This window comes from Miniopterus schreibersii (assembly GCF_964146895.1).
Source record: "Miniopterus schreibersii genome assembly, chromosome: 5".
NCBI classification, from domain to species: Eukaryota; Metazoa; Chordata; class Mammalia; order Chiroptera; family Miniopteridae; genus Miniopterus; species Miniopterus schreibersii.
Genome location: NC_138106.1, coordinates 791999 through 814995, shown reverse-complemented (window position 1 = coordinate 814995; position 22997 = coordinate 791999). Strand labels below are relative to the sequence as shown.

The 22997-nt window shown below is 54.6% G+C and overlaps 1 protein-coding gene across 5 annotated transcripts in view; it reads left to right on the top strand.

Annotated features, from left to right (window-relative positions):
- Positions 1–7512, top strand: part of TIAM1 (TIAM Rac1 associated GEF 1) — a 216376-nt gene extending 208864 nt beyond the window's left edge. For all 5 annotated transcript variants that reach the window (XM_081137622.1, XM_081137620.1, XM_081137621.1 and 2 more), the window contains 3 exons: positions 1795–1882; positions 3632–3804; positions 6945–7512. In XM_081137622.1, coding sequence (XP_080993748.1) covers positions 1795–1882; positions 3632–3804; positions 6945–7411 — 728 coding nt within the window. In that variant the 3' untranslated portion in view covers positions 7412–7512. The remainder of the gene's footprint in view (positions 1–1794; positions 1883–3631; positions 3805–6944) is intronic.
- Positions 7513–22997: the final 15485 nt, after the last annotated feature.

The window sequence follows — 22997 nt, the reverse complement described above, 5'->3', positions numbered from 1 at the left end:
ACCCAGCGCCGAGTTGGCGGCAGCGGCTCTGGGTGGGGGGCTCCTGGATGCACCTCTGGGGTCAGGCGGAAGCTCTCAGGTGTCCAGCAGTAAAGAGGGGCCGTGGGAATGGCCTCAGCAGGCGCATGGGAACCTGTGTTTCGGTTTCACGCTTCTGACGTGAGCATTGAGTTCTCCGCGTCCGATGGGTGGCGATTGTCCTCTCCCTGTTCCTACATATTGTCACGTCGTGAGCAGTAAAATTGCTGATCCTCATAAAACCAACGTCCCCCTCGTCCAGTATTTGGTAACCTTCAGTTACTCCCAGAAACTGGACTAGGCGCAGCTTTCTTCGTGGTTGCTCTGCCGTGTGCCGTAGAAACACTCAACTATGAGAACCATGTCGGACAAACGTATTTATTTCCCTTAAGAGGGTTTTTCTCGAGCCGTCCAGCTCACAGATTTACCCTCATTTACTATTCGATTTGTAAAATAGATTTATGCTTTAATTTGCGGGAACCTGTATACATCGTAGGTCTGCAGACAGCTGTAATGATGTATTGAGCTTTGGGCACCTGAATAAAATACTAGCATCGTCTTACTTTCCAGTCTTAGGCTGTGAATTACCTAGTTCGTAGGTTTCCTTGTGCCTGGATGAGTGGAAGGCCTGTGGTTATAGCAGGTGGCAGGATTCTCAGCCGGGGATTTCACTGTCATTGAGAACTAAGTACATACAGACTTTGCATCTTTTTTTTTTTAAAAAAAAATCTTTATTGATTTCAGAGAGAGGAAGGGCGAGGGAGGGAGAGAGAGAAACATCAGTGATGAGAGAGTCATTGATCGGCTGCCTCCTACACACCTGACTGGGGATCGAGCCCGCAGCCCGAGCCTGTGCCCTGACCAAGAATCGAACCACCGACCCTTCGGTGCATGTGACAATGCTCAACCACTAGGCAACACCAGCCGGGCTAAACGCTTTTCTTTTTTGATGGAGTTATGAAGACCAGCCAGCATGCCCCTTGCTGAGAAACACCTTCCAGTGGGTTTGAGAGTCAGAGCGTGAAAGGTGTAGCTTGTTGTCCTGGCTCGGGAGAGCTCGTGGAACATCCTGCACGTGCGTCCGGGTGGGGTTAGAGGACGTGGCCCAGTGCGGCTCACAGCTGGGTTCTGAGCCAGGAACAAGGATGACACCTCTCAGGTGCGTCCTGATGTTTGCTGTGAGCTGCTCTCCTTACAAACATTTTACCCGTGATTCAAGCGATACAGCGTTGTGAGGCTTATAAAATTATAGCCAGGTGCTGCAAGGCTTAGAAATTACCTTAAACTATACTGTTCCCCTCTCTCTTGGCACACTGAGTGCCAAGGAAGAGGAGCCTCATGGGTCCCCAGGACTTGCTGCCCACCCAGAGCACGAGGCCTGCTTGCGGGAACGGCCCCCACAGAGGGCGAGGGCCTGGTGAGATCTCCCTCAGAATCCTGGCCTCGGTCTTGTCCAACTGGTGCCAAACAACAGGTCACTTAATTGTAATGGTTCAGCTAAAAGGTGCAGCTAGAAGGTCAGTTTTTCAGCCAGTGAGATAGACCGCGTGTCCTCAGACCATTAGAAGGAGGGTTTTGCGACTGGACATTTTCCAGGTTTCTTTTTCTCAGTCCTCACTGAGCTCTGAGCCTCTGGGTCATGGGCTCGGGATGAAGTCCTTCGTCTTAGCTGCGCTGCTCTGTCTCGTCGGGCACCGAAGCTGGAAAATGCTCCTGTAAAGACACCAACCAGCCCCTCTGAAACACGCCCTCTCTTGTGCTCTCTAATTCCTCTAGATGCAGAAGCCAACGCGGTGTGCGAGATTGTCCACGTCAAGTCCGAGTCGGAAGGGAGGCCGGAGAGGGTGTTCCACCTGTGCTGCAGGTGGGCCTGGGGCCGGGGGTGCAGCTGTGCTGCTCGGGGGGTGGCAGTGGCTATGGCTGTGCCTGGCCTCGCCCTCTGGGTTCTCAGACCAGCCTGGGCATTTCTAGGCTCTCTGTGCTATTTCTTATATACCTGAGAAATTAATGAACACATTAACAGTCATTGGGTAAATTGAACTAGTTGTATTAGAATATAGACAGTAACCTGGTTAATTGAATATCTTTCTAAAAGGAAGTAGAAATTTCCGAATGTGTTCAGTGTCCATATGAGGGCTTCTCCCCGTGGTTGCATGTGGTAGACCAGAAGACTGCCTTGTGGTGGTCAGCTTGGGGGTGTGGATACTTTGTTTCTCCCGGGGCAGCTCCAGCTGCATACTTTGTTTCTCCCGGGGCAGCTCTGAGCTGCATACTTTGTTTCTCCCGGGGCAGCTCCGAGCTGCATACTTTGTTACTTTGTTTCTCCCGGGGCAGCTCCAGCTGCAGCTGGTGCAGGGGAGCGGGAGGAGGTGAGCATGTGCAGGCATCACATGCAGGAGAAACGTCGGCGCAGGGCGGCTGCCGCTCGCCCAGGTCCCCCCGCAGACCGTGAGAAGAATCTGAACTTACCTGTGGCACCCTCTCCTCTCCAGGGGAATTTGAAGCCTTTTCTCAAATGCAGCCAATTTTCTGTGTCACTCTTTCTTTCTTTTTTTTTTTTGACTAAAATATCCAGATGGAGGGTCGGTCTCTCCAGCCACACTCAGATATATTCGGCTTTAACTCTGACCTGTGCTCGATTGTGCTTTAATGGATTGCAGGTAGTTAGTAGTTTATGCAGGGCTTACCCAGTGTCCCCCACCCCTGCCCGTGGGCGGGAGTATGCTGTGGGTTGCCCACAAAAAAACAACTGAATCAGTGTTGTGACCATTATTAGCAATACTTTGTAATGTTACCGTGAGTGTAGTGAGAAGGTGACTTACAGGCGTGAACTGTGCTGAGCACACGCATGCCTTGTTTCCGTCTCGTTTCACAGGTGGCAACAAGGCTTAGAGGGCATCTGCCCAAACCTTAGGGCAGGTGACCCCCGAGTTTCAGACTCACATGGGCTTGGACTCAGCTCGTGTGTTGTGTCTCTACGTCACCCCTCCACGTCGGGTGACAGGGGTTGACAAAGAGCCATCCCAGGAAGCTGTTGGGACTAGAACTGAAGTTTTCCCCACATGGTCCCCACGGGGTGTGTGCAGCGTCTTTACCATGTGCTTAGGCCAGTCCACTTGAGGTTTTGTTGGTAAAGACCGTGGGGCCCAGTGAGGGGGCCCCGAGACAGGCCATGTCCTTTATTGATAAGAAAAACCAGGTGAAACTTACCTGGGTAAATATATGGAGACTAACAAGAAACCGGACTCTTACCTGGGAGTATTTCTCACTCTGGGAACTAGGACTTGGCATGGTTTTTTTTTAAACAATTCTTTTTTTTTTTAAAAAAAATGTTTTTATTGATTTTAGAGAGAGAGAGAGGAAGGGAAAGGCAGAAAGAGAGAAACATCATCGATCGGCTGCACGCCCCCTACTGGGGATCAAGCCCTAAACTCAGGCATGTGTCCTGACCGGGAATCGCACCCATGACCTCTTGGTTTCTGGGTTGATGCTCGACCACTGAGCAACACCAGCCAGGCTGGTCCCCTGGTTTTGTTTGATGGCTCCTGATAACCTTGGCAGTCCCCGTGTGTGGAGCACTGTTTCCCCAACATGTGTACCCCTCTCCCCACAGCTCCCCCAAGAGCCGGAAGGATTTCCTGAAGGCCGTGCACTCGATTCTCCGCGACAAGCACAGAAGGCAGCTCCTCAAGACCGAGAGCCTGCCCTCGTCCCAGCAATATGTCCCTTTCGGAGGGAAGCGACTGTGTGCGCTGAAGGGGGCCCGGCCGGCCATGAGCAGGGCAGGTACTGTGGACATCCAGACCTTCCGGATCCCCGTCACCCCCACGCCACTGTAGAGCCCAAGGGAGCTGCGTCCTGTTGGCGAGACTGAGCCGTGGCCTGTGGGGCTAATACCGCAGTGCGGTTTCCCAAGCGTGAGGTCCTCACCCTGCCGGTGGCTCCCAGGGGACTGGCCCTGTGTTTGCTCCTCTTGTGCCCCTCGAGCTTTCCCTCTGCACCTGATCCTGGCCAGTGGGCTCCTCTCTCATCCACAGGCTGGGAGCTGAGCGTGTCCTCCGTGGAGGCGTCTCAGTGGCCTGCGGAGTGAGAGTCGCTGCTTTGCATGACCGCCTGCTTTGTCGAGCAGGACGTGTGTCACGTCTCAGCAGGGCCACGGCCACCCTTCTGAGAACGTGGCGGCTTTGTGGCCAGAACGTGGCAGCTTTGTGGCCAGAACGTGGCACTGCCTGTTCTCAGTAAGGAGGCCGCGTGCATGCGGTAGATCAGATGGCCTGTCAGATGTCTCCCCCTGCCTTGCTCCTGCAGCTGTATTGTTAGCTCCAGTATTAATTCAGGCGCCTTTAGCTGCTGCTGGAAAGCAGGGAGGTAGAGTTTAAATGGCCCCAGAGTACATAGCCCTTTAGGACTGGAGTTACCGCTGTGGGGCCGTGAGAGAGGAAGGTAGATACAACCGGACCACCTATAAAAGGCAGGTGGGAACATACGCTGAGGAGAGAGGATCTTTTCCTCACACACAGGCGTTCCTGCCATCAGGGTGTTCACACTCGGTCACCTTTTTCTTCAGAGGCAGCCCAGTATTTTTCAGGGAAGAGTCCAATAAAAGAGGCTTCCTCTGCGTTTGACAAAAAAGTGTCGACCTTTGTCCCGCTCGCCCGCCTGTCCTCCGGTGTGTGGAAGGGGCCCGGCCAGAACTGTTGAGTGGGGAAGGTGCTCACGGACGTAACCTACGTGGCTGCATGTGGGGTGTCACATTCTTCAAGCACCTTAACTTTAACCCATGTCAGGGGCTAGTGATCTTGACTCTGTTCTCCAATCAGTACGTGTTGATTGAAAACCTACCGCGGTGAACACTCAGCGCCCTGCGAGGTCCCCCACGGCTCCCTCAGCACTGTGGGCACCTCCAATCCACAGTTTCTCACGGGTCCCTGTGTAAAAGCCTCGCTGGCCCCACCGTGAACTTTTCCTTGGCATTGTCTCCCCTGCTCTCGCACTTGCTAGGGAATGTTTCGTTAGCATCAGGGATAATGTCTCCCAACCTCAGGAAACCCCACCTGTCATTGGCCGACTCAGTTGTCAACCAGTGATCCTAAGTTTACCTAGAAAGTGGGCACTTTGAGTCTGTGGGACTCTCGAGAGCTCCTTTTGAGATCCCCGTGGAAAGAAAACGTAACCAGCCCACATCCTACACTCTCATCATCACCAAGAGCAGGCCTGACGCAGAGCCTGTTGCGCTGGCTGACGGGAAGATCTCTCTCCCCTGTGGCTCGTTTGTGGCTGAAGAACGCCCGTGTCATTCTGTGTTGGACGCTCCTCGCCGCGGTCAGGATCTTCACTTTGGCTGATTTTGAAATGGCGCTTGAGGGGTCAGCAGGGCCCCCGGCCGCTCAGCCTTAGCAGTGAACACGGGAAATGCCCAACCAGGCGCCTCCCTGCTCCCCGTAGGGCTGCGGGTTGTCAGGTGTCCTTTTAATTAAGGAGAGAGACCCATGAGTACAGCAGTGATCCCAACTCAATAATTATAGCTCTAAGCATAGTCGGAAAGGCCTGCGTGTCTGCCAGTGACCCAATTAGAAATGCCCTTTCCTTCCAATATGTTCTTACGAAAACTTCCAGAGCAGCTGAAGGAACCGCACACGTCCACACTCAGAATCCATTGTTGGCATCGGGCTGTGTTTTCTTTAGCACACGTCTATCCGTCTGTCACCCATCCACTCATCTTATTTTTGACACATTTCGTAAATGCAGACATTGGCACACTTCACCCCTGAGCACTGGGCACGCGGATCATCGACGGCACCTCCGGGAGCCCCGTTGGCGCCGAGGCGCCTCCAGGGTGGCGTCTGGAGGGAGCCGGGCTGCCCCCTGCTGGTGGTGACGCGGCGCGGCAGGAATTGCTGTGTCTTCCCGCTGGAGGGGCGGCAGGTGTTTCTTTCCATTTTCCCGGGAAATGTTTTCCTTCCCCTCCTTGTGCCTCTGCTCCACGTTTAAGAGGCCAGGACGCTCGGGAAGGTGCTGGAAACCGCCACCCGCTTGTCCCGGGCACAGCAGCCTCGTCTCGCCAGGAGGGGGCAGCCGCGTCCCCGTGTCCGCGTCTCGTGCGGATGTGTGTGCGGTGATTGTGCCTTTGCCGATTGGTTGGGTGGCGTCTTCTGTCTGTTTTCGATCTTCCAGCTTCCTCAGAATGAACTCAGGGATGTGTCCGTCCTGCGTGTCACTCTGTCAGCACTCTGTCCATCAGCTGCCCGGGTGTCCTATTATTTACTTCTCACGCTTGGGCACCGGTATTTTAATTGCTTTGTAAATGGGAAACCACTGGACAATAGGGCATTGTCGGGGGGCCTGCGGGGCACATTTCCTAATCCACACAGTGCATGCGGTTCGTCAGAGAGGACGGGACTCACCGAGGCTCCCACCTCTGGTCCCCTGCTCCCCGCAGGCTCTCTAAGAGGGACTTGTGCCTTCGATCTGACTGCGAGTCCTTGAGGAGCAGTGCACTGAGCTCCCCAGAGAGCAAGACAACGGGGACCAGCCCCGGGAAGCCCCCCAGCCCCGGGCCTTGGGCCTGGGCGTTGGTCGGGGCTGGGGCTCTGCCTAATCCCAGTCCAGTGGCCTGCGTGAGCCCGGCAGGCACCCGCGTCACCCGTCCGCAGGTGCACAGGTAGAGAGAAACCCCAACCCCCATAGCCTGCAGCCCCGTCGCTCCGGGTCCCTCTCCCTTCGGTCAGTTGCTGTGACGCCCTCCAAGGCCAGGCGTCTGTGAGGTAGAGACTCCAGGACAGACTGTGACGTCTGCACTTTAAGGCCCCCAGGGACATCGAGGCACGAAATGCGTACCGGTTAGTCTGTCTGCTGTTTGCTCTCTGGAGTTTCCTCTCATGTAAAGCACGCGGGGTTTGTTTTTATATCTTTGTGTGTGTGCGCAGTGTCCGCCCCAAGCAAGTCTCTTGGCAGAAGGAGGCGGCGACTGGCCCGAAACAGGTTCACCATCGATTCCGACGCCGTGTCCGCCAGCAGCCCCGAGAGAGAGTCCCAGCAGCCCCCCGGTGCCGGGGACACTGACCGGTGGGTGGAGGAACAGTTCGACCTGGCTCAGTACGAGGAGCAGGACATCAAGGAGACGGATATTCTCAGCGACGAGGACGAGGTCTGTGAGGCCGCGAGGGGCTCCGATGGGGACGGAGACCTGCCCGAGCGGCTCCGGGCGGCCTCCCTCGGCCCGCGGGAGAGGGGCCGCAGGAGCCTGGACAGTCACGCGTCCCGCATGACGCAGCTCAGGAAGCAGGCGGCGCTGTCGGGGGGCAGCGGAGGCCCCGAGCACGCGGGCGAGGAAGTCGTCTGGGTCAGGCGGGAAGACTTCGCCCCGTCCAGGAAACTGAACACGGAGATCTGACTCGGCCCCGTGTAGATAACTGTCCCCGCCCTGCCCCTTCCTGTCCCCGCCTGTCCCCCGAGGACCAGGGGGTCCCCTTAGGGGACACTGTTGCACACACGGTCCTGGCGGCTCACTGCTCGGGAGCCACCTGCCACCCAGCGCGTCATTCCAACGCCATCGGACAGGGTCGTTCAGAACCTCGAGGAAGCTCGAGCCCCGCCTTCTGCGCGTGACTAAGGGCTTTTATCGACTCAGTCGGGGCCAGAAGAGTAAAGAAAAGGTTCCCTAACCCTGGAAATCAGACCCGGGGGCCGAGTGTGAACAGCAGGTCAGCCGAGGGGGTGGCACCAAGTCGCAGAACAAAGCTCGCTGCCTGATCTCGCCGCAGCGCCGCCTGCTGGGGAGACTCGGAGCTTGACCAGGCCGGTGTGTAGCCAGCGAACCTGCCCTTCCCTCCTCGCCGTCGAACGTCTGTGTCCCAAGGGCGTGTGCGGGACGGCGCTCCTTTGTGTCTCGATGGGCCTTTTTGTCTCCTCCGTTTTGGTCTGTGGCTGGTCTTACGCCGTGTCCGTGTTTGGAAGTTCTAGTTTTGCATAGTATTATAAAGATGCCAAACTCTTTGAAAAGAGAGCCAAGCTTATCACTTGAAAAAGAAAAAAAAAAAAAAAGACTATTTTTTGTATTTTACCTGAGAGGCAGGGGCACAAACAGATGAGAAAATTTTACAGTGTTGGAGTAACTCTGAGTCTAGAAACGAGGGTTTTCCCTTTTGCAGAGAGCGCGAGGGTGGCGATTTTATATTTATATTTGAAAGGCCGACGAGGTGCTCACGCTGAGGGGAGACTTTTTCCCCAAGAAGATTTTGCTTGTGTGTGTGTTTGGTGGAGCCTCTGTTTGAGATGGGCGCTTGGTTGAGTTGAATGGGACACCCGCGGGGGGCGGGTGTCTGCCACCCGTGGGGGGCGGGGAGACTCCTCGGGGTTGCCGTGGTGATCGTGGGTTTCCATCCAAGTTGCATCTTCATCTGTAGGTTGCCTCCCCTCCCTGACCGTCCACAACCAACCTCTTAACAAAACACATCTGTTTCACACTCTCCTCATGCCAACGAAACAGGGTAAAAACATGCTAAAAGCCTAACATTCTAAACAGATTTCCACGTAGGGAGACCACAAACAAGTTAAAGCACTTTCAATTTTTTTTTAAAAGGTTTATAGCTTTTTTCCCCCCCATTTCACAATGTCCACTTCCTAAGAAAGGTTTAAATAATATGAAAGCTTTCTTTTTTGGGGAAAAATATCTATTTGGTGTTTGACACATCAGTAGGTACTTTAAAGGCCTGAATTTTATAGTAGCCTTAGGAGTATATTTTATACAAATCAGTGGTGACTTTATATTTGCAGACGTAGAGAGCTCGGGACCTCGCTCGGTGCCCCCGCTTGCTTCCTGCCCCCGCCCTCCTCTCGGTTCCCAGGGCTTTGAGCTTGATCTTTGGAAACTTTTATCCTATCGAATTTTTGCTATATCTTCTGATTTTCTGAAAACGCTTTAGAATGGTTTCTATCCTCCTTGTGTCTCCACACTGTCCATGCCACCTCGGGTTCGGTGTGTCCGATGGAAACGGGAGCCCAGGCTTCTGGCCGCCACGTCCCGGCCCCGGGCAGCAGGTCCGCTGGAAGCTGGGGAGAGGAGCTCGCAGAGGGCGCCGCGTCGATTGTACATACATCATGACCTGTCCATGTCCAAAGTTCTTATATATTTCTTTTATAAGCTGAAAGAAGGTCTATTTTTATGTTTTTAGGTCTATGAATGGAATGTTGTAAATGCCTGTCAAACAATAAAACTATCAGAAAGTGTCTGGACAGTCTTGTGCCTTTTTGTTGTTGTTAATCTACACTCGGGGATTTTTTTCCCATTGATTTTCAGAGAGAGTAGAAGGGAAGGAGGGAGGAGGAGAGAGACATCGATGTGAGAGAGACACATTGATTGGTTGCCTCCTGCATGCGCCCCGACTGGGGCTGGGCATTGAACCTGCAACCCAGTTATGTGCCCTTGACCAGGAATCGAACCTACGACCCTTCGGCTCTTGGGCCAACATGCTAACCATTGAGCACACCAGCCAGGGCAGTCCTCTGCCCTTTTTTTTTTTTTTTTATGTCTTTATTGATTTCAGAGAGAGGAAAGGAGAGGGAGAGAGAGAAACATCAATGATGAGAGAATCATTGATCAACTGCCTCCTGCACGCCCCCGACTGGGGATCAAGCCCACAACCCGGGCATCGAACCACCATCTCCTGGATCCTAGGTCGACACTCAACCGCTGAACCACGCCAGCTGGGCCCCTGTGCCTTTTTGGATGGATAGAAACCGTTAGCAGGACAGAATATATGGGAGATTCCTGGGAAGACTGCTCTTTTCCCCTAAATAACCACGATTATCAAGGGAAAGCTGAGTTGGTAGAGCGTGAAGTTTTTAAAGAATTAAATTTTTTACTGAGGCATAGCTGAAATATCAGTGTTGGGTGTGCAACATAATGATCGATATTTGTACACATTTGCAAAATGATCCCCGCAGTAGTCAGCATCGGTCACCACAGTCATACAGTAGAACTTTTTTCTTGTGATGAGAACACTTAAGGCCTAGCCCCTTGCTACTTTCAGATACAGTGTTATTAATGGACTATGGAAGTGATCCCTGAAAGTATAGTCTTAGATACAGTGTTACTAAATATAACCACTTCCCCGGGGGCTCATTCATTTTACAGCTGGAAGTTTGGCCTTAGCCCCCCCTTCACCCACTTTATAACCTCCTTACCCCCCGCCAGCCAGGCAACTGCCAATCTGTTCTCTTGCCATGAGCTCAGATTTGTTTTTTTAATTCCACGTATCGAATCATTTGGTATTTATCTTTTTCTGTAAGTAGAGCTGGGCGTTTTAACAACCCCAGTATCCCCCCCAAAAAAGGTCTTGAAGTTGCTCAGCATCTCGGTCTACTGATCGGAGAAGAGAAAGCGGCACAGGTGTGGGTTGGTTCCCGTACAGAGCGCGGTTTCCAGCCTCCTGCCCCCTCCAGGGAGCAGGCCCAGGGGTGCCCGAGAGGACGGCCTGAGGTGCAGAGCGCGGGCTGGCCTGCAGGGGGAGCTCTGCCTCCACACGTGCTCCCTGGGGTCCCACCTCCTGCAGGGTCCACAGCATCACGCAGGAGAGGGAGGTGCCGTCCTCCCCACCCTCCCTTCCTCAGTCCCTTACAGGCCTTACACGGTCCGAGTTTATTCCACCCACACCTGCCCCCAGGTGAGCAGGCTCCCCTTTCCGCTTCCCCAGCAAGCCGGTGAGCTCTGGCTGCTGTTGGCAGTTCGCCCCTTTGTGGTTCATGGACTGACAGCAGTGGTATCAGATTCCTGGGGCTTGTTAGAAATTCAGGCCTGCCCCCCATCTCTCTCTCTCTCACACACACACACACTGAACCAGGACCTGCGTTTTCGCCAAATCCCGTGACCCATGTGCAGGCTCATGTTCGGGAAGCACTGCTCTGGCGTCTCCAAACGCCCTGACGTTGAGGAATGATCTGGATGGAAAACACCTTTTTACTTTAAGGATGTTCAGGCTCCGCTAGGTACCCTTTTGGGGGTGACTGGAGCCAGTTTCCACTTGGTGAGATTACTCCAACAGCTTGTGCTCGGCGTGAGACTGGGCAGCTTGGGCTCCTCTCCTGCCCAGGGGCTGAGCCGGCCAGTGGAGGACTCGGTGCTCAGCGCGGTCGGGTGTGCAGAAGTAACGTGATGCCCGTTTCACCCCGACTTCATTTCCTCTCCAGGCTCCTGTCCCACAGGCTGGCAGGAAACATCTGTCCGCCCCTCTGCCCTTGGTTGTCATGGTTTGGGGGCGTTTGCGGCAGGTCCTCCCTCTGGTCTTGGAGTCTACGTACCTGCAGAGGTTCCTGCAGCCTTGACCGCCTTGTCCACAGCCCCTTATTTATAAAATGTGTGGGATCTGAATTGCTGCCTCAGTTGCCCACAAGCATTCCTTGGCCTCAGTGTTTGAAGAGAGAGTGGGGTGTTTATATGCAGAGTGTGGGGTGTTTACATGCAGAGTGTGGGGTGTTTACACGTAGAATGTGGAATCACTGGTAAGTTCCCGTCTTTGGCAGCCTGACCCAGTGATAGGAACCTGCCCCAAACACAAACCCCTGGGATCCCTGTTTTTCCATCGTCTGCCCTGTCACACCCCTGCCCCCAACACCAATCAAAGGCATTGAATGCTAAATATCACCCATCTAGAGTAGTTTACTCTGGTCTGTTCCAAACTTTCTATACCATGAAGCAACGTTTAGACCGTCAATCACCCTGTTTCAGGGGCCGTATCTCCCAGCGCCCCTGTCCCCCCACCCCCCACATGTGCCCAGTGCAACGGGATGAACCCACAAGTCTCCTGTCACAACTTTAAGAGGCAGCCTCTCAAGGTCATAGAGGCCACCCGCCAGCAGGCAGGGAGCCCGTTTGCAGAGCCCTCCTCCCCGCGTGTCTGAGACGCAGACGGGAAACGAGGAGCCTGGACCCAGAACAGCTGCAGGTTCCGTCTGCCGGGCAGCTGGGCAGCGGGTGCACAGGTGACCTGCCCGGAGAGGGGACGACGTTGGCTCCCAGGACAGGAGCCCCGGACGGCCCTCAGGGCTGTGTCTGCTGGAGTTGCAGGTGGGCTGAGAGAGGCCAGCATCCGGGGACATGTCAGACTAGAACACGGGCAGAGCGTCCAAATTTAGGTGGTCCCTGCGCCTTTGAGTAACAGGATGAGTTGTAACCATCACCATCCAAGCCTTTTGCAGAAGGAGCTTTGCCGGTACCCAGGGTGCACTGCTGCCCCCTGCTGGGCACGTGTCGGAGGCCTAGAGTTTCCCTTCCAGGGGTGACCCACAGGTGAACGTGACCTTGTGACTCCGAGGGAGTTTGTGGGGTGCGGTGGGGGGAGGGGAGCAGCAGGTGGGGCTCCGTCCGCTGTGGAGCTGAAGGGAGAGCGTGGCTCTCACCTGGCTCTGCTTTGGGTCAGGAGACTTAGAAGCTTCCAGGTGATTTTGATCCCGGGAGACGCCTCTCTGGTGCCCCTGGTGGTGGGGCAGGGAGGTGCCGCGTCTGACCTGGACCCAGAGCCCGGTGGACGCGAGGACCTCGGAGGGGACCTTTTCCAGCCCTGTCTCCTCTTGCAGGTGAGACACGAGGCCCCGAGCGCGAAGGGGGTTCCCCAGGCTCACGCACGAGGTAGCTGGGTTGAGGGGCCTCAGCTGGGGCAGGGCTCAGGGGCGCGAGGGGACATTCAGGCCGTTGGCCTCAGCAAGGCTGGGAGGTGAGAATCGGCTGGTGACGGCCACACACAAGGTCCCGGGTGATTGTTGGTGCCACTGCCTGAGCCTGACAATCTGGAAACGCCTTCGAGCTGCGGACGTGCAAGTTCCTCAAGCTGTTTCCAAACGGAAGTCACTTTATGTTCCGTTACCGTGTCTCAGGGAACGGGTTGATCAAGCCGGGCAAACGGTCGTCTCTCTCCTTATCTGTGCCCAGCCCGTCTCAAGTCCTTCTCTTATGACTAAAACTCGGTGACAGACGTCGGCCGGCCGTGGGCCCAGCATCACCTGCAGGAGGCCAGCGTCTCACCCGGGCAGGCTTGTCCTGCCTCGTCCAAGTGGAATCCGGCCCACTTCCTTCCCCAGCCCTTCCCCCTGCAACCAGAATGCAGGTGTGTCCTCGGTTTAGGTTTCCCCAGTTTGGTGCCAACCCAGGGCCTTGGGTATGGAGGTGAGCCCCGAGATGGGGCTGAGGTCGGAGCCGCTGTTCGCCAGGGTTTGAGCAGCCTGCAGGGCAGATGGGACGATTTGCGGGGCATCAGGGCAGGGGGCACAGGAGGAGGTGTGAGGTTTCAGTTTTGTCCCGTACCCACTGACAGCACCCCACACACGCCGGGCCAACGTTGCCGGGCGTTTCCTTCCTGCTCAGTGGTTCACACACTCTTGCGTGGAGTCTTCAGAAACACCTGGGAATAGGTGTTGCTGTGCCCATTACACAGCTGGGAAAGCCGAGCGTTACCCGCTTATATGAACCTACTTTTTAAAATGTGAGTCTACCTGGGTCTAAATGGAGTCCCTGTGACCTCGGCTGTCCTGCTCCGTCCTGTGACTTCGGAGCTGTAAGAGTGGTCGTTGCTCCTGGATTATATCCTGGGAAGGCGGCTTCACCCTAAGGGGGTAAATCTGAGCTGACGTGACTTGATTTAACTGTGGGCGAGCATAGGCTGTGAGCCCAGTTCCTCGTTGCATTTGCTGGATCTGAGTCACCACCCTCGGGGCGCTGACCCTGAGTGGGGTTGGCAGGTTTCTGGGGTTCCCGTTAGCGCGCACCCCCGCTCTCTTAACTCCGAACGCGGCCGTTTCAATGCGGCGATTCTGAGGTTGAGAGAGAGGCGCTCTTGCACTTCCCGCCTGCGGCCAGCAGAGGCCGCTCTCTCACCGCGAATGTTTTTAGGGTGCGACGCAAACTCGAGGCTCCTTTTGACCCCAAATGATTGTCCTTATTCTCATTCTGCGTCTCTCCTTCCCTCCTTCGGCCCCCCCCCGCCTCTCTGCTCTGTCCCCACTCCTGTCATTTCGGTCCGTCAGCGTCAGACGGCACAGGAGGCCGGCGAGGCCTCCGGGAGTCGCGCACCTCCCGCCAGCAGAGGGCGCTCCCCCGGGACACGCTCCCGAGTCCCTGCGCCGCGCGGGACGCTTCCCCCCGCAGCTGGGGCTCAGGGTCCCCTGTCCCCCTGGTCACCTTCGGAGCTTGACCCTTCCTGACCCCGCTGAGGACAGTGGGGGTCGTTCAGAAAAACCCGTTGTCCGGCCTGGGAAGCGCCGAGGTTTGGACATTTGATGGTTAAAACTCATGACCTGCGCGGCGACTCTAGAAATTCTTATATTGACCAACTAACTGAAAATTCAGGGTGTTTTTTTGGCGTATCAGGAAGAGATCATTTTAGAAAGAATTTTTTCAGTGTTTTCGCCCAGATTCTCGTCTTCCTTTCTGCACCTTCGTCCGCCTGTGTCGTTCAAGAGACGTATCCATTCGAAGCTTTTAAGGGGGAGAGTTAGCAGTCAAAATAAAATTTTATTAATTAGAAAGGAATGGGACAAATATTTGCTAAAAAGACGTCGTTTCTATTTTACTTTCCTCACTGGGGACAGAATTAATTATTCTCCAGGGAAATGCTCCTCGTGTGTGGCGAGACCATAGATGGACTTGGTGTTCGTGTCCTGGACACCTGGGCTTTTAAGGACCTGAAGTGTCCTCCGGGGGTTAGGGGGGAGACAGCACCCCTGTTCTAATCCCGGGGGTCCTGCCGTTGGACCCAGCAGGAGGAGGGCAGGGAGCCCACCCACCAGACCGGGCTCAGCTGGGTTGCCTGCCGCCCACTTGACCCTGAGCCGCAGGGTCTCCTCCCCTCTCCAGGTCCCCGCTGTCCCAGCCGCACAGTGAGATGGGGACTCATGTTATCGGCCAGGCTTTTCCAAGGCCACGTTTGGACTCTTCTTGCCTTTAGTCTTTGAGGCACCATGACCTCGACTCTTCGAATTGTATTAGTTTTCCCAGAGAAACAGCCGAACAGGAAATACGTATTTGTGTATAAATAAAGAGACTTGTTTTAGGGAATTGGCTCCCAGGGTGAGGGAGGCCGGGATCACGAGCTGGAGACCAGGAGCGCGGGTGGCGTGATTCGGCCACGTCTGAGGCCTTCTCCAGTCCCCACCGAGGCTCCCTGCGCACCACAGGCGCCTGTGACCTGCCGAAAACATGCCGAGCGTTGGCTCTGCTTCCGGGAACTTTCCCCGGGAACCTCACGTGCTGGATCCGCAGAGGAAAAAGTGTGTGATGGTCTTTGTTGCAACCCTGTAAAAAAGGGGGTGGTGGTAACAGCAAAGCAGCGTAGCTGCCCAGAAAGGGCAGAATGGGAACGTCTCAGTCTGTTACCCAAGATGATAATACACACGGTGAGGGGGGGCCAGGCCCCCGCGTGCCAAGTGGAAACGTCTCAGAAACGCCACGTGCAGGAGGGTGCGGACTGTCAGATGCCATTTAGGTCACGTTTGAGAACAAAACAGCACTGCGTTTACAGGTGACAGCCGCGGAAGGCGCCCGGGGGCCACGGTCCGCGGTCGGAATATCGGTGTTTCTGGGGAAGGGACAGAAGGAAGGGGGGGGACAGGGGGTGTCAACTTGGTAACTTGTTTCTCAAAAGACGGGAGCAGCGTGGACGACGGCTGGGGTTTGATCGGCCTGGTGATGGGTCCCTGATGGCCCGGGGGCCGCTCCCTGTTTCTGTGGGATGAAGTCAACACGTGTGACCGCGACCTGAGGACCGGCTTCCACTGGTCTGGGCAGGTGGCTGCTGGTTCCCCCTCTTGCTTTGCCCTGTCCCAGGGCCCTTCAGGAGCGAACCTCGCCTCCGCCCCCCTCCCACCTGCCTGCAGGTTAGGTCCCCGGCCCTTGGCGGGGTCACCAGGGGGAGGAGGCGGGAGGCCGCTCTGCTGTGCCCCTGACTGACCTCCACCGAGGGACGGTCACCCTGATAAGACTGACGAGTCCCCGGTGACTGTAACCGTGGGCCCCACGTTGGAGCCGTTAGGTGTCTCGTCGAGACGAGCCACTTGATGTCCGAGCCTCAGTTTCCCCATCTGCAGCAGGCAGGGTATCCTTCCGTCCTGGCCTAGCCCCGGGGGCATGAAGTGAGAGCGTAAATGGGGAGCGTTTATACACTGTAGAGTGCGGCATAAATCTCAGACGTCATCAATATCATTTCCTGAGGGAGGCTCATCTCACTGGCTGAGAGAATTCATGAGCCCCGTGAGTACCTGGGGCCGGGGTGCAATGTCGCCTTGCTGAGGAGCTTGACCCTTCCTGACGCCGCTGAGGACAGCGTTTGCTTGTGGGGCCGCCGTGGGCCGATTTCTCCTACAGCCGATGGACTCTGGGCTCCCGTTTTCCCGCCACGTGCGGTGCGGCTCCTGTGAGCACACGCGTGTCTCCCAGCAGTGCTCGCTGGGGCACCGTGCTCAGAGATTCGGGCCTTAATTTACGGTCCTGCCGGAAGTGGAACCCCAGGCCCTTGCCAACGTTCAGTTCTCCAGGCTCTTGAATTTTTTCTAGCCTGGAAGTTGTCACATGGAAGCTCGTCGAGGCGAAAGGTTTATATTCCGGGCGACCTACGGGCTGAGCATCTTGCTTGGCGGTTTTGGCCATTTCGATGAGCTCGTGTCTGGACAAATCTCTCGCTTCAGTTTTCTATCAGTTGTTTGCCTTTTTACTAGTCCTTGGTCAGGAATATATATAAATACACACACACACACACACACACGCATACATATATATGTATATGGCAAACACGTTCGACCAGCTCTGTCTTGTACTTTTATTTTTTTGGATATCTTTGTGGCAAACAAAAATTCCTGCTTTTACTGGCGCTTACGTCCTAGGTCTTCTTTATGGTTCGCACTTTGTGGGTCTTGCTGAAGGGTCTCCCTTGTCCCTAATGTCAGGAGAACGTTGTGCTCCATTGTTCCTGCGGGTTTTATAGTTTTGCCATTTACATGTAAGTCTTCGGTCCCCCTGGAATTGTTTTTTGTGCGTGAGGTAGAGCTTGGATTTTAATTTTCCTACAACAATAATTATCATTCCAGTCATGTTTTTTTAAAAACCCCACCCTCTCCCCCCGACCTGCTACACCTGCTCTAACGTAAACTGGGTTTCAAGCTTGTTTCGAAATCTACCCTTTCGCTAACCTGTGAGCCCCCACCTATGACAGTCGGCAATAGCGTCATAATCGGTGAAGCTCTGTGGGAATTCTTGACGTTTAACTCCACTAACCTTTTGTTTTTTTCAGACGGGCTTGGCCATTCTTGGCCCTAGGTTCTTCCATATGTATTTTGTAATTTTTTTGGCGAGTTGCACACACACACAAACTCGCTGTAATTTTGATTAAAAATGCATTTAATCTGTGGATCAAGCTGCAGAGAACTGACTGGCTCTGAGATAAACGTGGTGTATGCTGTATATCTCCCCATTTAATTAGAACGTCTTTGACATTTTAAAAAACAGCTAACACAGCTGTAAAGGCCTTATGCGCACTTCCTTAACTTTATTTCTAGGAACACACGCCTGAGCGCACTTGCTGTGACTGAAGAGCCTCCTTTGAAAAGCCTGGACCAGGTCTGTTTTCCTTTCCCTTCCCTCCTCCAACGGGGAGTCTTCCTATTTTCTTACTGGTTAGTAGAAGCTTTCAACTTTTTAAGTTAAATAATAGATACACGTTTTTGGCAGTCACACAGACTGTAAACGCTGTTTTCTCGAATGGCCTGCATTTCGTGCGGTTTCACGTCTGGACGAGCTGAGTCCTGGCACACGCGTGTAGACAGATTCACACATGTGATTTCTACATTGCTGCTCGTGAGTGAGACCGACCTGTAATTTTCCGCCTCCCGCGCCCTTGCCAGCTTCCGGCACGAGGCGGCTCTGCCTTTCAGGATCACTCGGGGGGAGCGGAGCTTTTTTTTTTTTTTGAAGACTTTTTGACCAAATAAAATTTTAAGATGTTAAATAAGCATATTCATTGGCTTATATTTCTCCTTTGGGCAACTTTGTAATTTATTGGCATGCGGCTATTATTATCTTTTAGTATTTGCAGCGTCTGTAATTTCGTCCCGAGTTTACTCCAATATTATTTACTCTTTTCTTGAGTAGACCTGTCAGATGTTCCTCCGTCAAACCGCCCGAGTTGCCACGCGGCCGTTGCTCTCCGTGGCACGTTTGTTCTCTGTTATTTTCTTATCTTATTTTTTCACCCTCTAATGTTATTTGTGTACTTAGATACATTTCCGACTCTTAAGCTTTTCTATTATAATCACATTTTATTCCAAGGACTGCTTTGTCTTTGTTTCACAGGGTTTATGGGACATGCGCTAGTTTCATTGCTATTCTACTTCTAAAATTTCATTATTTCCCCTGTGATTTCTTTTTTGACCTTTGTGTTATTAAACATGTGCTTTTATATTTCCAAACATATGGGGGTTTTCCCCTATATCTTTGTTGTTATAACGTATAATTACATAGTTGCTTTATAGTTAAAAAATGACCTACATGGTACCAAATCTTTGACATTTTTATTTTTTAAAATAGGTTTTTACTGATTTGAGAGAGGGAGAGAAACACCCATGAGAGAGGAACATTGATCGGCTGCCTGCTGCGCTCCGCCTGCTGGGGACCAAGCCGGCGACCCGGGCACGTGCCCCGACCGGGAATCGCACCGGGGGCCTCTCGGTACACAGGCCGGTGCTCCTCCAACTGAGCCACACTGGCCAGGCCAACTCTTTAACATTTTAAAAGACTTACTTTAATTCTAGTAAGTGACCTGTTTTTATAAATATTTTTTATGTACTTGAAAAAAATGTGTGTTCTGAGGACACAGTGTTCAATACACGTGCATTAGATAATATTTTGTGCATGTACCGTGCAAATCTATATCCTTTCTAATTTATTTGTGTTGGATTGATTATTGGGAAACATGTTAAAATACTGCACTTCAACGGGGGAATTGCCGACCTCTCCCGAACGTCTGTCGGTTTTTGCTTCACGTATTTCGAAGCTGTGAATCTTAGGCCCTTCTTTTTGATAGTGACGCCTAGGAGAGTCGAGTTCATGCAGCTGACTAGGTTAGGGCTAACTTTTAATAAATAGTTATCAGCTCTGCCAGGGATCTTTCCACGCCCAGGGATTTATATCAACGTGCATGTGAGGTACAAGTAAGAGAAGGCATTAGATAAGTGAGAAATGTAAGGAACGCCAGTGGGATTTGTTACTAGTGGTTTTTTTGGTTTTTTTTGTGGGGTTTTGTTTTTTTTTGGTGCTGGGGGTATTGGGGTTGTACTCCTCTTATTGGATTCGTTACATCGACTTATTACTTTTTAAAATATGTGATGTATTTACCTGTTCATGACTCTCCGAGTCCACTGTGACCTCCCCGAGGAAAACCGTGATGCCGGGGCCACGCGTCAGCAATGGAGGGAGGAGGGAGGAAGCCAGGGAAACGACTCTGGTCGTTGTCGTATCAGCCTCGGGGTCCTCGCAGCCTCTCCCACCCCCTGGGCAGCGTCCTGGCCCCTCGCGAGGATGGACGGACGGACTGCGAGGGGCTTCTAGGCAGTTTCACCTCCCCGGGAAATGCTGCTGCTCGGTTCCACCTGCCACCAGGACGACATTAAATAGCTTCGTACAGAGTGTGGACGTGACGCACATGACACCCGGACCCGCGTGTCTGAAGTCTTAGCTCGGTGGCACCATTTACACGGTGCGGGTTACCTTGAATCCTGAACGTATTCCGAACACGAGAGCAGTTACTTATAATTTTCGGAGCTGTGCGGGAACAATACATTTCTGAGCTGACAGCAGATCCTCTTGAAGGGCTTTATCAGGAGCGAAAATGATGAAGTGTCCCGAAAATATGCAAATGCGTCCGCGAGCACGCAATTAAGGCCCTGAGATGTGTTTCATGATAAGTCGCTTCACTGTGGCCGCGAGTGTTCGCAATAGAAATTCAAATTGATACTTACGATGATATGATTCTCAGAATAGCTACCAGTGCTTCGTTTTCATCTGCTCTTGGAAATAGAGAGGAATGTAATAATTCAAAACAGGCGGCTTGCATTTCAAACACACAGCAACTTTTTCTTGTCTTGTGGAAAAGTGTCTTGAGAAAACCACAAGTAGAAAAAAAATACAGGTTGGTCCTGTCCCCCAGCCCCCACTCCCAGCCTCAGAGTAAATCCCCGAAGCTCCTTCCGGTTCCAAGCAGGTTTCCAACACGGGCCTCAAGGAGGGAGGGCAGGTGCGCAGCTGTGTCCGTTACGTGCAAACCTGCTGAGCTGGAGCTGAAGCCCGTCTGCCCTTCCCTTCCCTGAGCGAGCCCCGAGCCGATGGCGCCGCCTGGTGGTGGGGTGTTAGGGGAGGACCCCGAGCCGATGGCGCCGCCTGGTGGTGGGGTGTCAGGGGAGGACCCCGAGCCGATGGCGCCGCCTGGTGGTGGGGTGTCAGGGGAGGACCCCGAGCCGATGGCGCCGCCTGGTGGTGGGGTGTCAGGGGAGGACCCCGAGCCGATGGCGCCGCCTGGTGGTGGGGTGTCAGGGGAGGACCCCGAGCCGATGGCGCCGCCTGGTGCTGGGGTGTCAGGGGAGGACCCTGAGCCGATGGCGCCGCCTGGTGGTGGGGGTGTTAGGGGAAGACTCTGAGCTGATGGCGCCGCCTGGTGGTGGGGTGTTAGGGGAAGACTCTGAGCTGATGGCGCCGCCTGGTGGTGGGGGTGTTAGGGGAAGACGCTGAACTGATGGCGCCGCCTGGTGGTGGGGTGTTAGGGGAAGACTCTGAGCTGATGGCGCCGCCTGGTGGTGGGGGTGTTAGGGGAAGACTCTGAGCCGATGGCGCCGCCTGGTGGTGGGGTGTTAGGGGAGGACTCTGAGCCGATGGCGCCGCCTGGTGCTGGGGGTGTTAGGGGAGAAAGGCTGTGGTTCCTTGGTTTGGGCATTTGTCGTCAATGGCTCATCTCTGCTCTTCGGATGATGCAAGCTGAGCAGACCATCTCCCAGTAAAGAAATCAGGGTGACTGCAGATGTGATGACCGTGCAGAGGGTCAGATGGCTGCCTTGGACATCAGGGTCCCCGGGAGCTTCCTGGGGTGACGGCTTCGTGAATGGAAACCAGTTCATTCCCTCACAGCGTCTCCCCTGGAGAGGGACTGTCCCACCGCTCTCGCCCTCAGCTGCCTGGCTGCAGCTCATTTTAATTTTTAAATGTAGCTTTCACTGCTATCCGGGTAGGATTCAGATCAGGAGACGGCTGCCACTGAAAAGACCGTGTGTCGCTCACAGTTCCCCGGCGGAGGGGCCACGTGGGGCCACGCAGGGGGTCCCGGGGGAAGCACCGGGCTGGGCAGGAGGCAGAGGGGGAGGGACGCGCGGTGGTTTTACTGAAGCGTCTTCAGGAAGGAGCAGGTGAGGCAGGCAAGGGGCTTCGGACGGCCCGTCTGAGTGATCTCAGCGGCTCCGGGGCATCAGGCTGCCCGAGTTGTCTGGCCCGTGGCCCGGTGATCAGGACCCTGGGGCGGGAGAGCCTGACGCAGGAGGGCCTGGGGGTGTGGGCTCGGGGCTGCTCGGTGTGCCTGTGACAGCAAGGCTGCAGCTGAGTCTTGGTCTCTGGAGTTGGCGAGTCCCCGGAGGACAGTCCCTGCAGGGTCAGCAAGGCCCCTGAGACGACGAAACGCCAGGAACAGGAGGTTAATCTAGGGCTGAGATGGACACGCGTCCCGTCCCTGTGGGCGCTTCTCAGGGTGTCGCACACTTGAGCGGTGAGCAGAGGGTACGTGGGCCACAGACAGGTGTCAGAGGTCAGGGTTCGCCTTCCTCCCGGGCTGGCCCCGGGCGAGGATTCTGCCTCGGGCTGTTGGACACATCGCCGACCCTCTCTGAGTTTGGTTGATGAGACACCGTCCTCTCCAGCGAGCCTGGGCTGGAAGACGGACGTGGGAAGGGATTCACGCTCAGCACGCAGTGCGGGCCATGGCTTCTCAGCAGGGAAAGAGGCAGAGGCCTCCGAAGAAGCATGAATTAGGATGAGAACAATGACCAACAGTGGGATAAAAATGGGCCATTTTTAGCCGGACGTGAAGCTCGCCCGGTAAGGTGAGCTCCGCCGGGCATTTCCCGAACCGCGAGGCCGGGCCGCGCGGAGGCGATTCGGAGGACTTGGCAATCCTGTCCTGGCGAGCAGCGGCCGCCAAGCCTGCTGCAACCTTGGATCGCGTGACTGTGGAGCGGTATCTGTGCCTTCTTGTCTGGTTCTTGCCTGTTTCCTTTGAAGTCTGATTGGGGAAATTTCCCTTTAGGCCCTTGAGCAGTTCAGAGTTTCTCAAAACAGTGTCCACAAACCTGTTCTCCTGCATGTCTGGGGCACGTGCCAGAGAGACACAGACGTCGGTGCGGTGATGGCCTGAGGTCGGGGGCTCGGTGGGGGCATCCGGAATAGTGTCGACAGTAAAAATAAAGAAAAATTAAAGTGAAAAGGACTTTCTCCCGCTGGCCGGGGAGGCTGCCTGTGAGCTCCGTTCCTTCCACGCCTGGTGCGAGGCTGGTCAGCAGCTGCCCAGGGTCCCCGGTTCTAGGGTGAAGGGTGGTGAGGTTTTCTACACGGTCATCGCCGTTCTCAAGGAGCGATTACACGCAAGGCCCGGGGAAGGCGCCACATCACTCGGGCTTTGAGGACCTCAGCAAGCATCTTCAGCCACTGTTTTAATATTTTCCAACATCTGCCAAACCTTCGCTACCACAGATGTCCCTTCTTGCATTAGGTAAGTTAAGCCTCGAGGGACAGGTCTCTAAGTGAGAGCACCGAAGACAGGGAGGTGAGTGTGTTGACTCGCGGGATCCGCCAGAAGGGACGGCAGGAATGAGCTGTGCCTCAGAAACTGTGGGAACCGGGGCCTGGCTGCTGGAGGGGTTCGTTCCCCCCGTTTCTAAACTCCGCTTCTCTCTGAGCACCGGGGTCA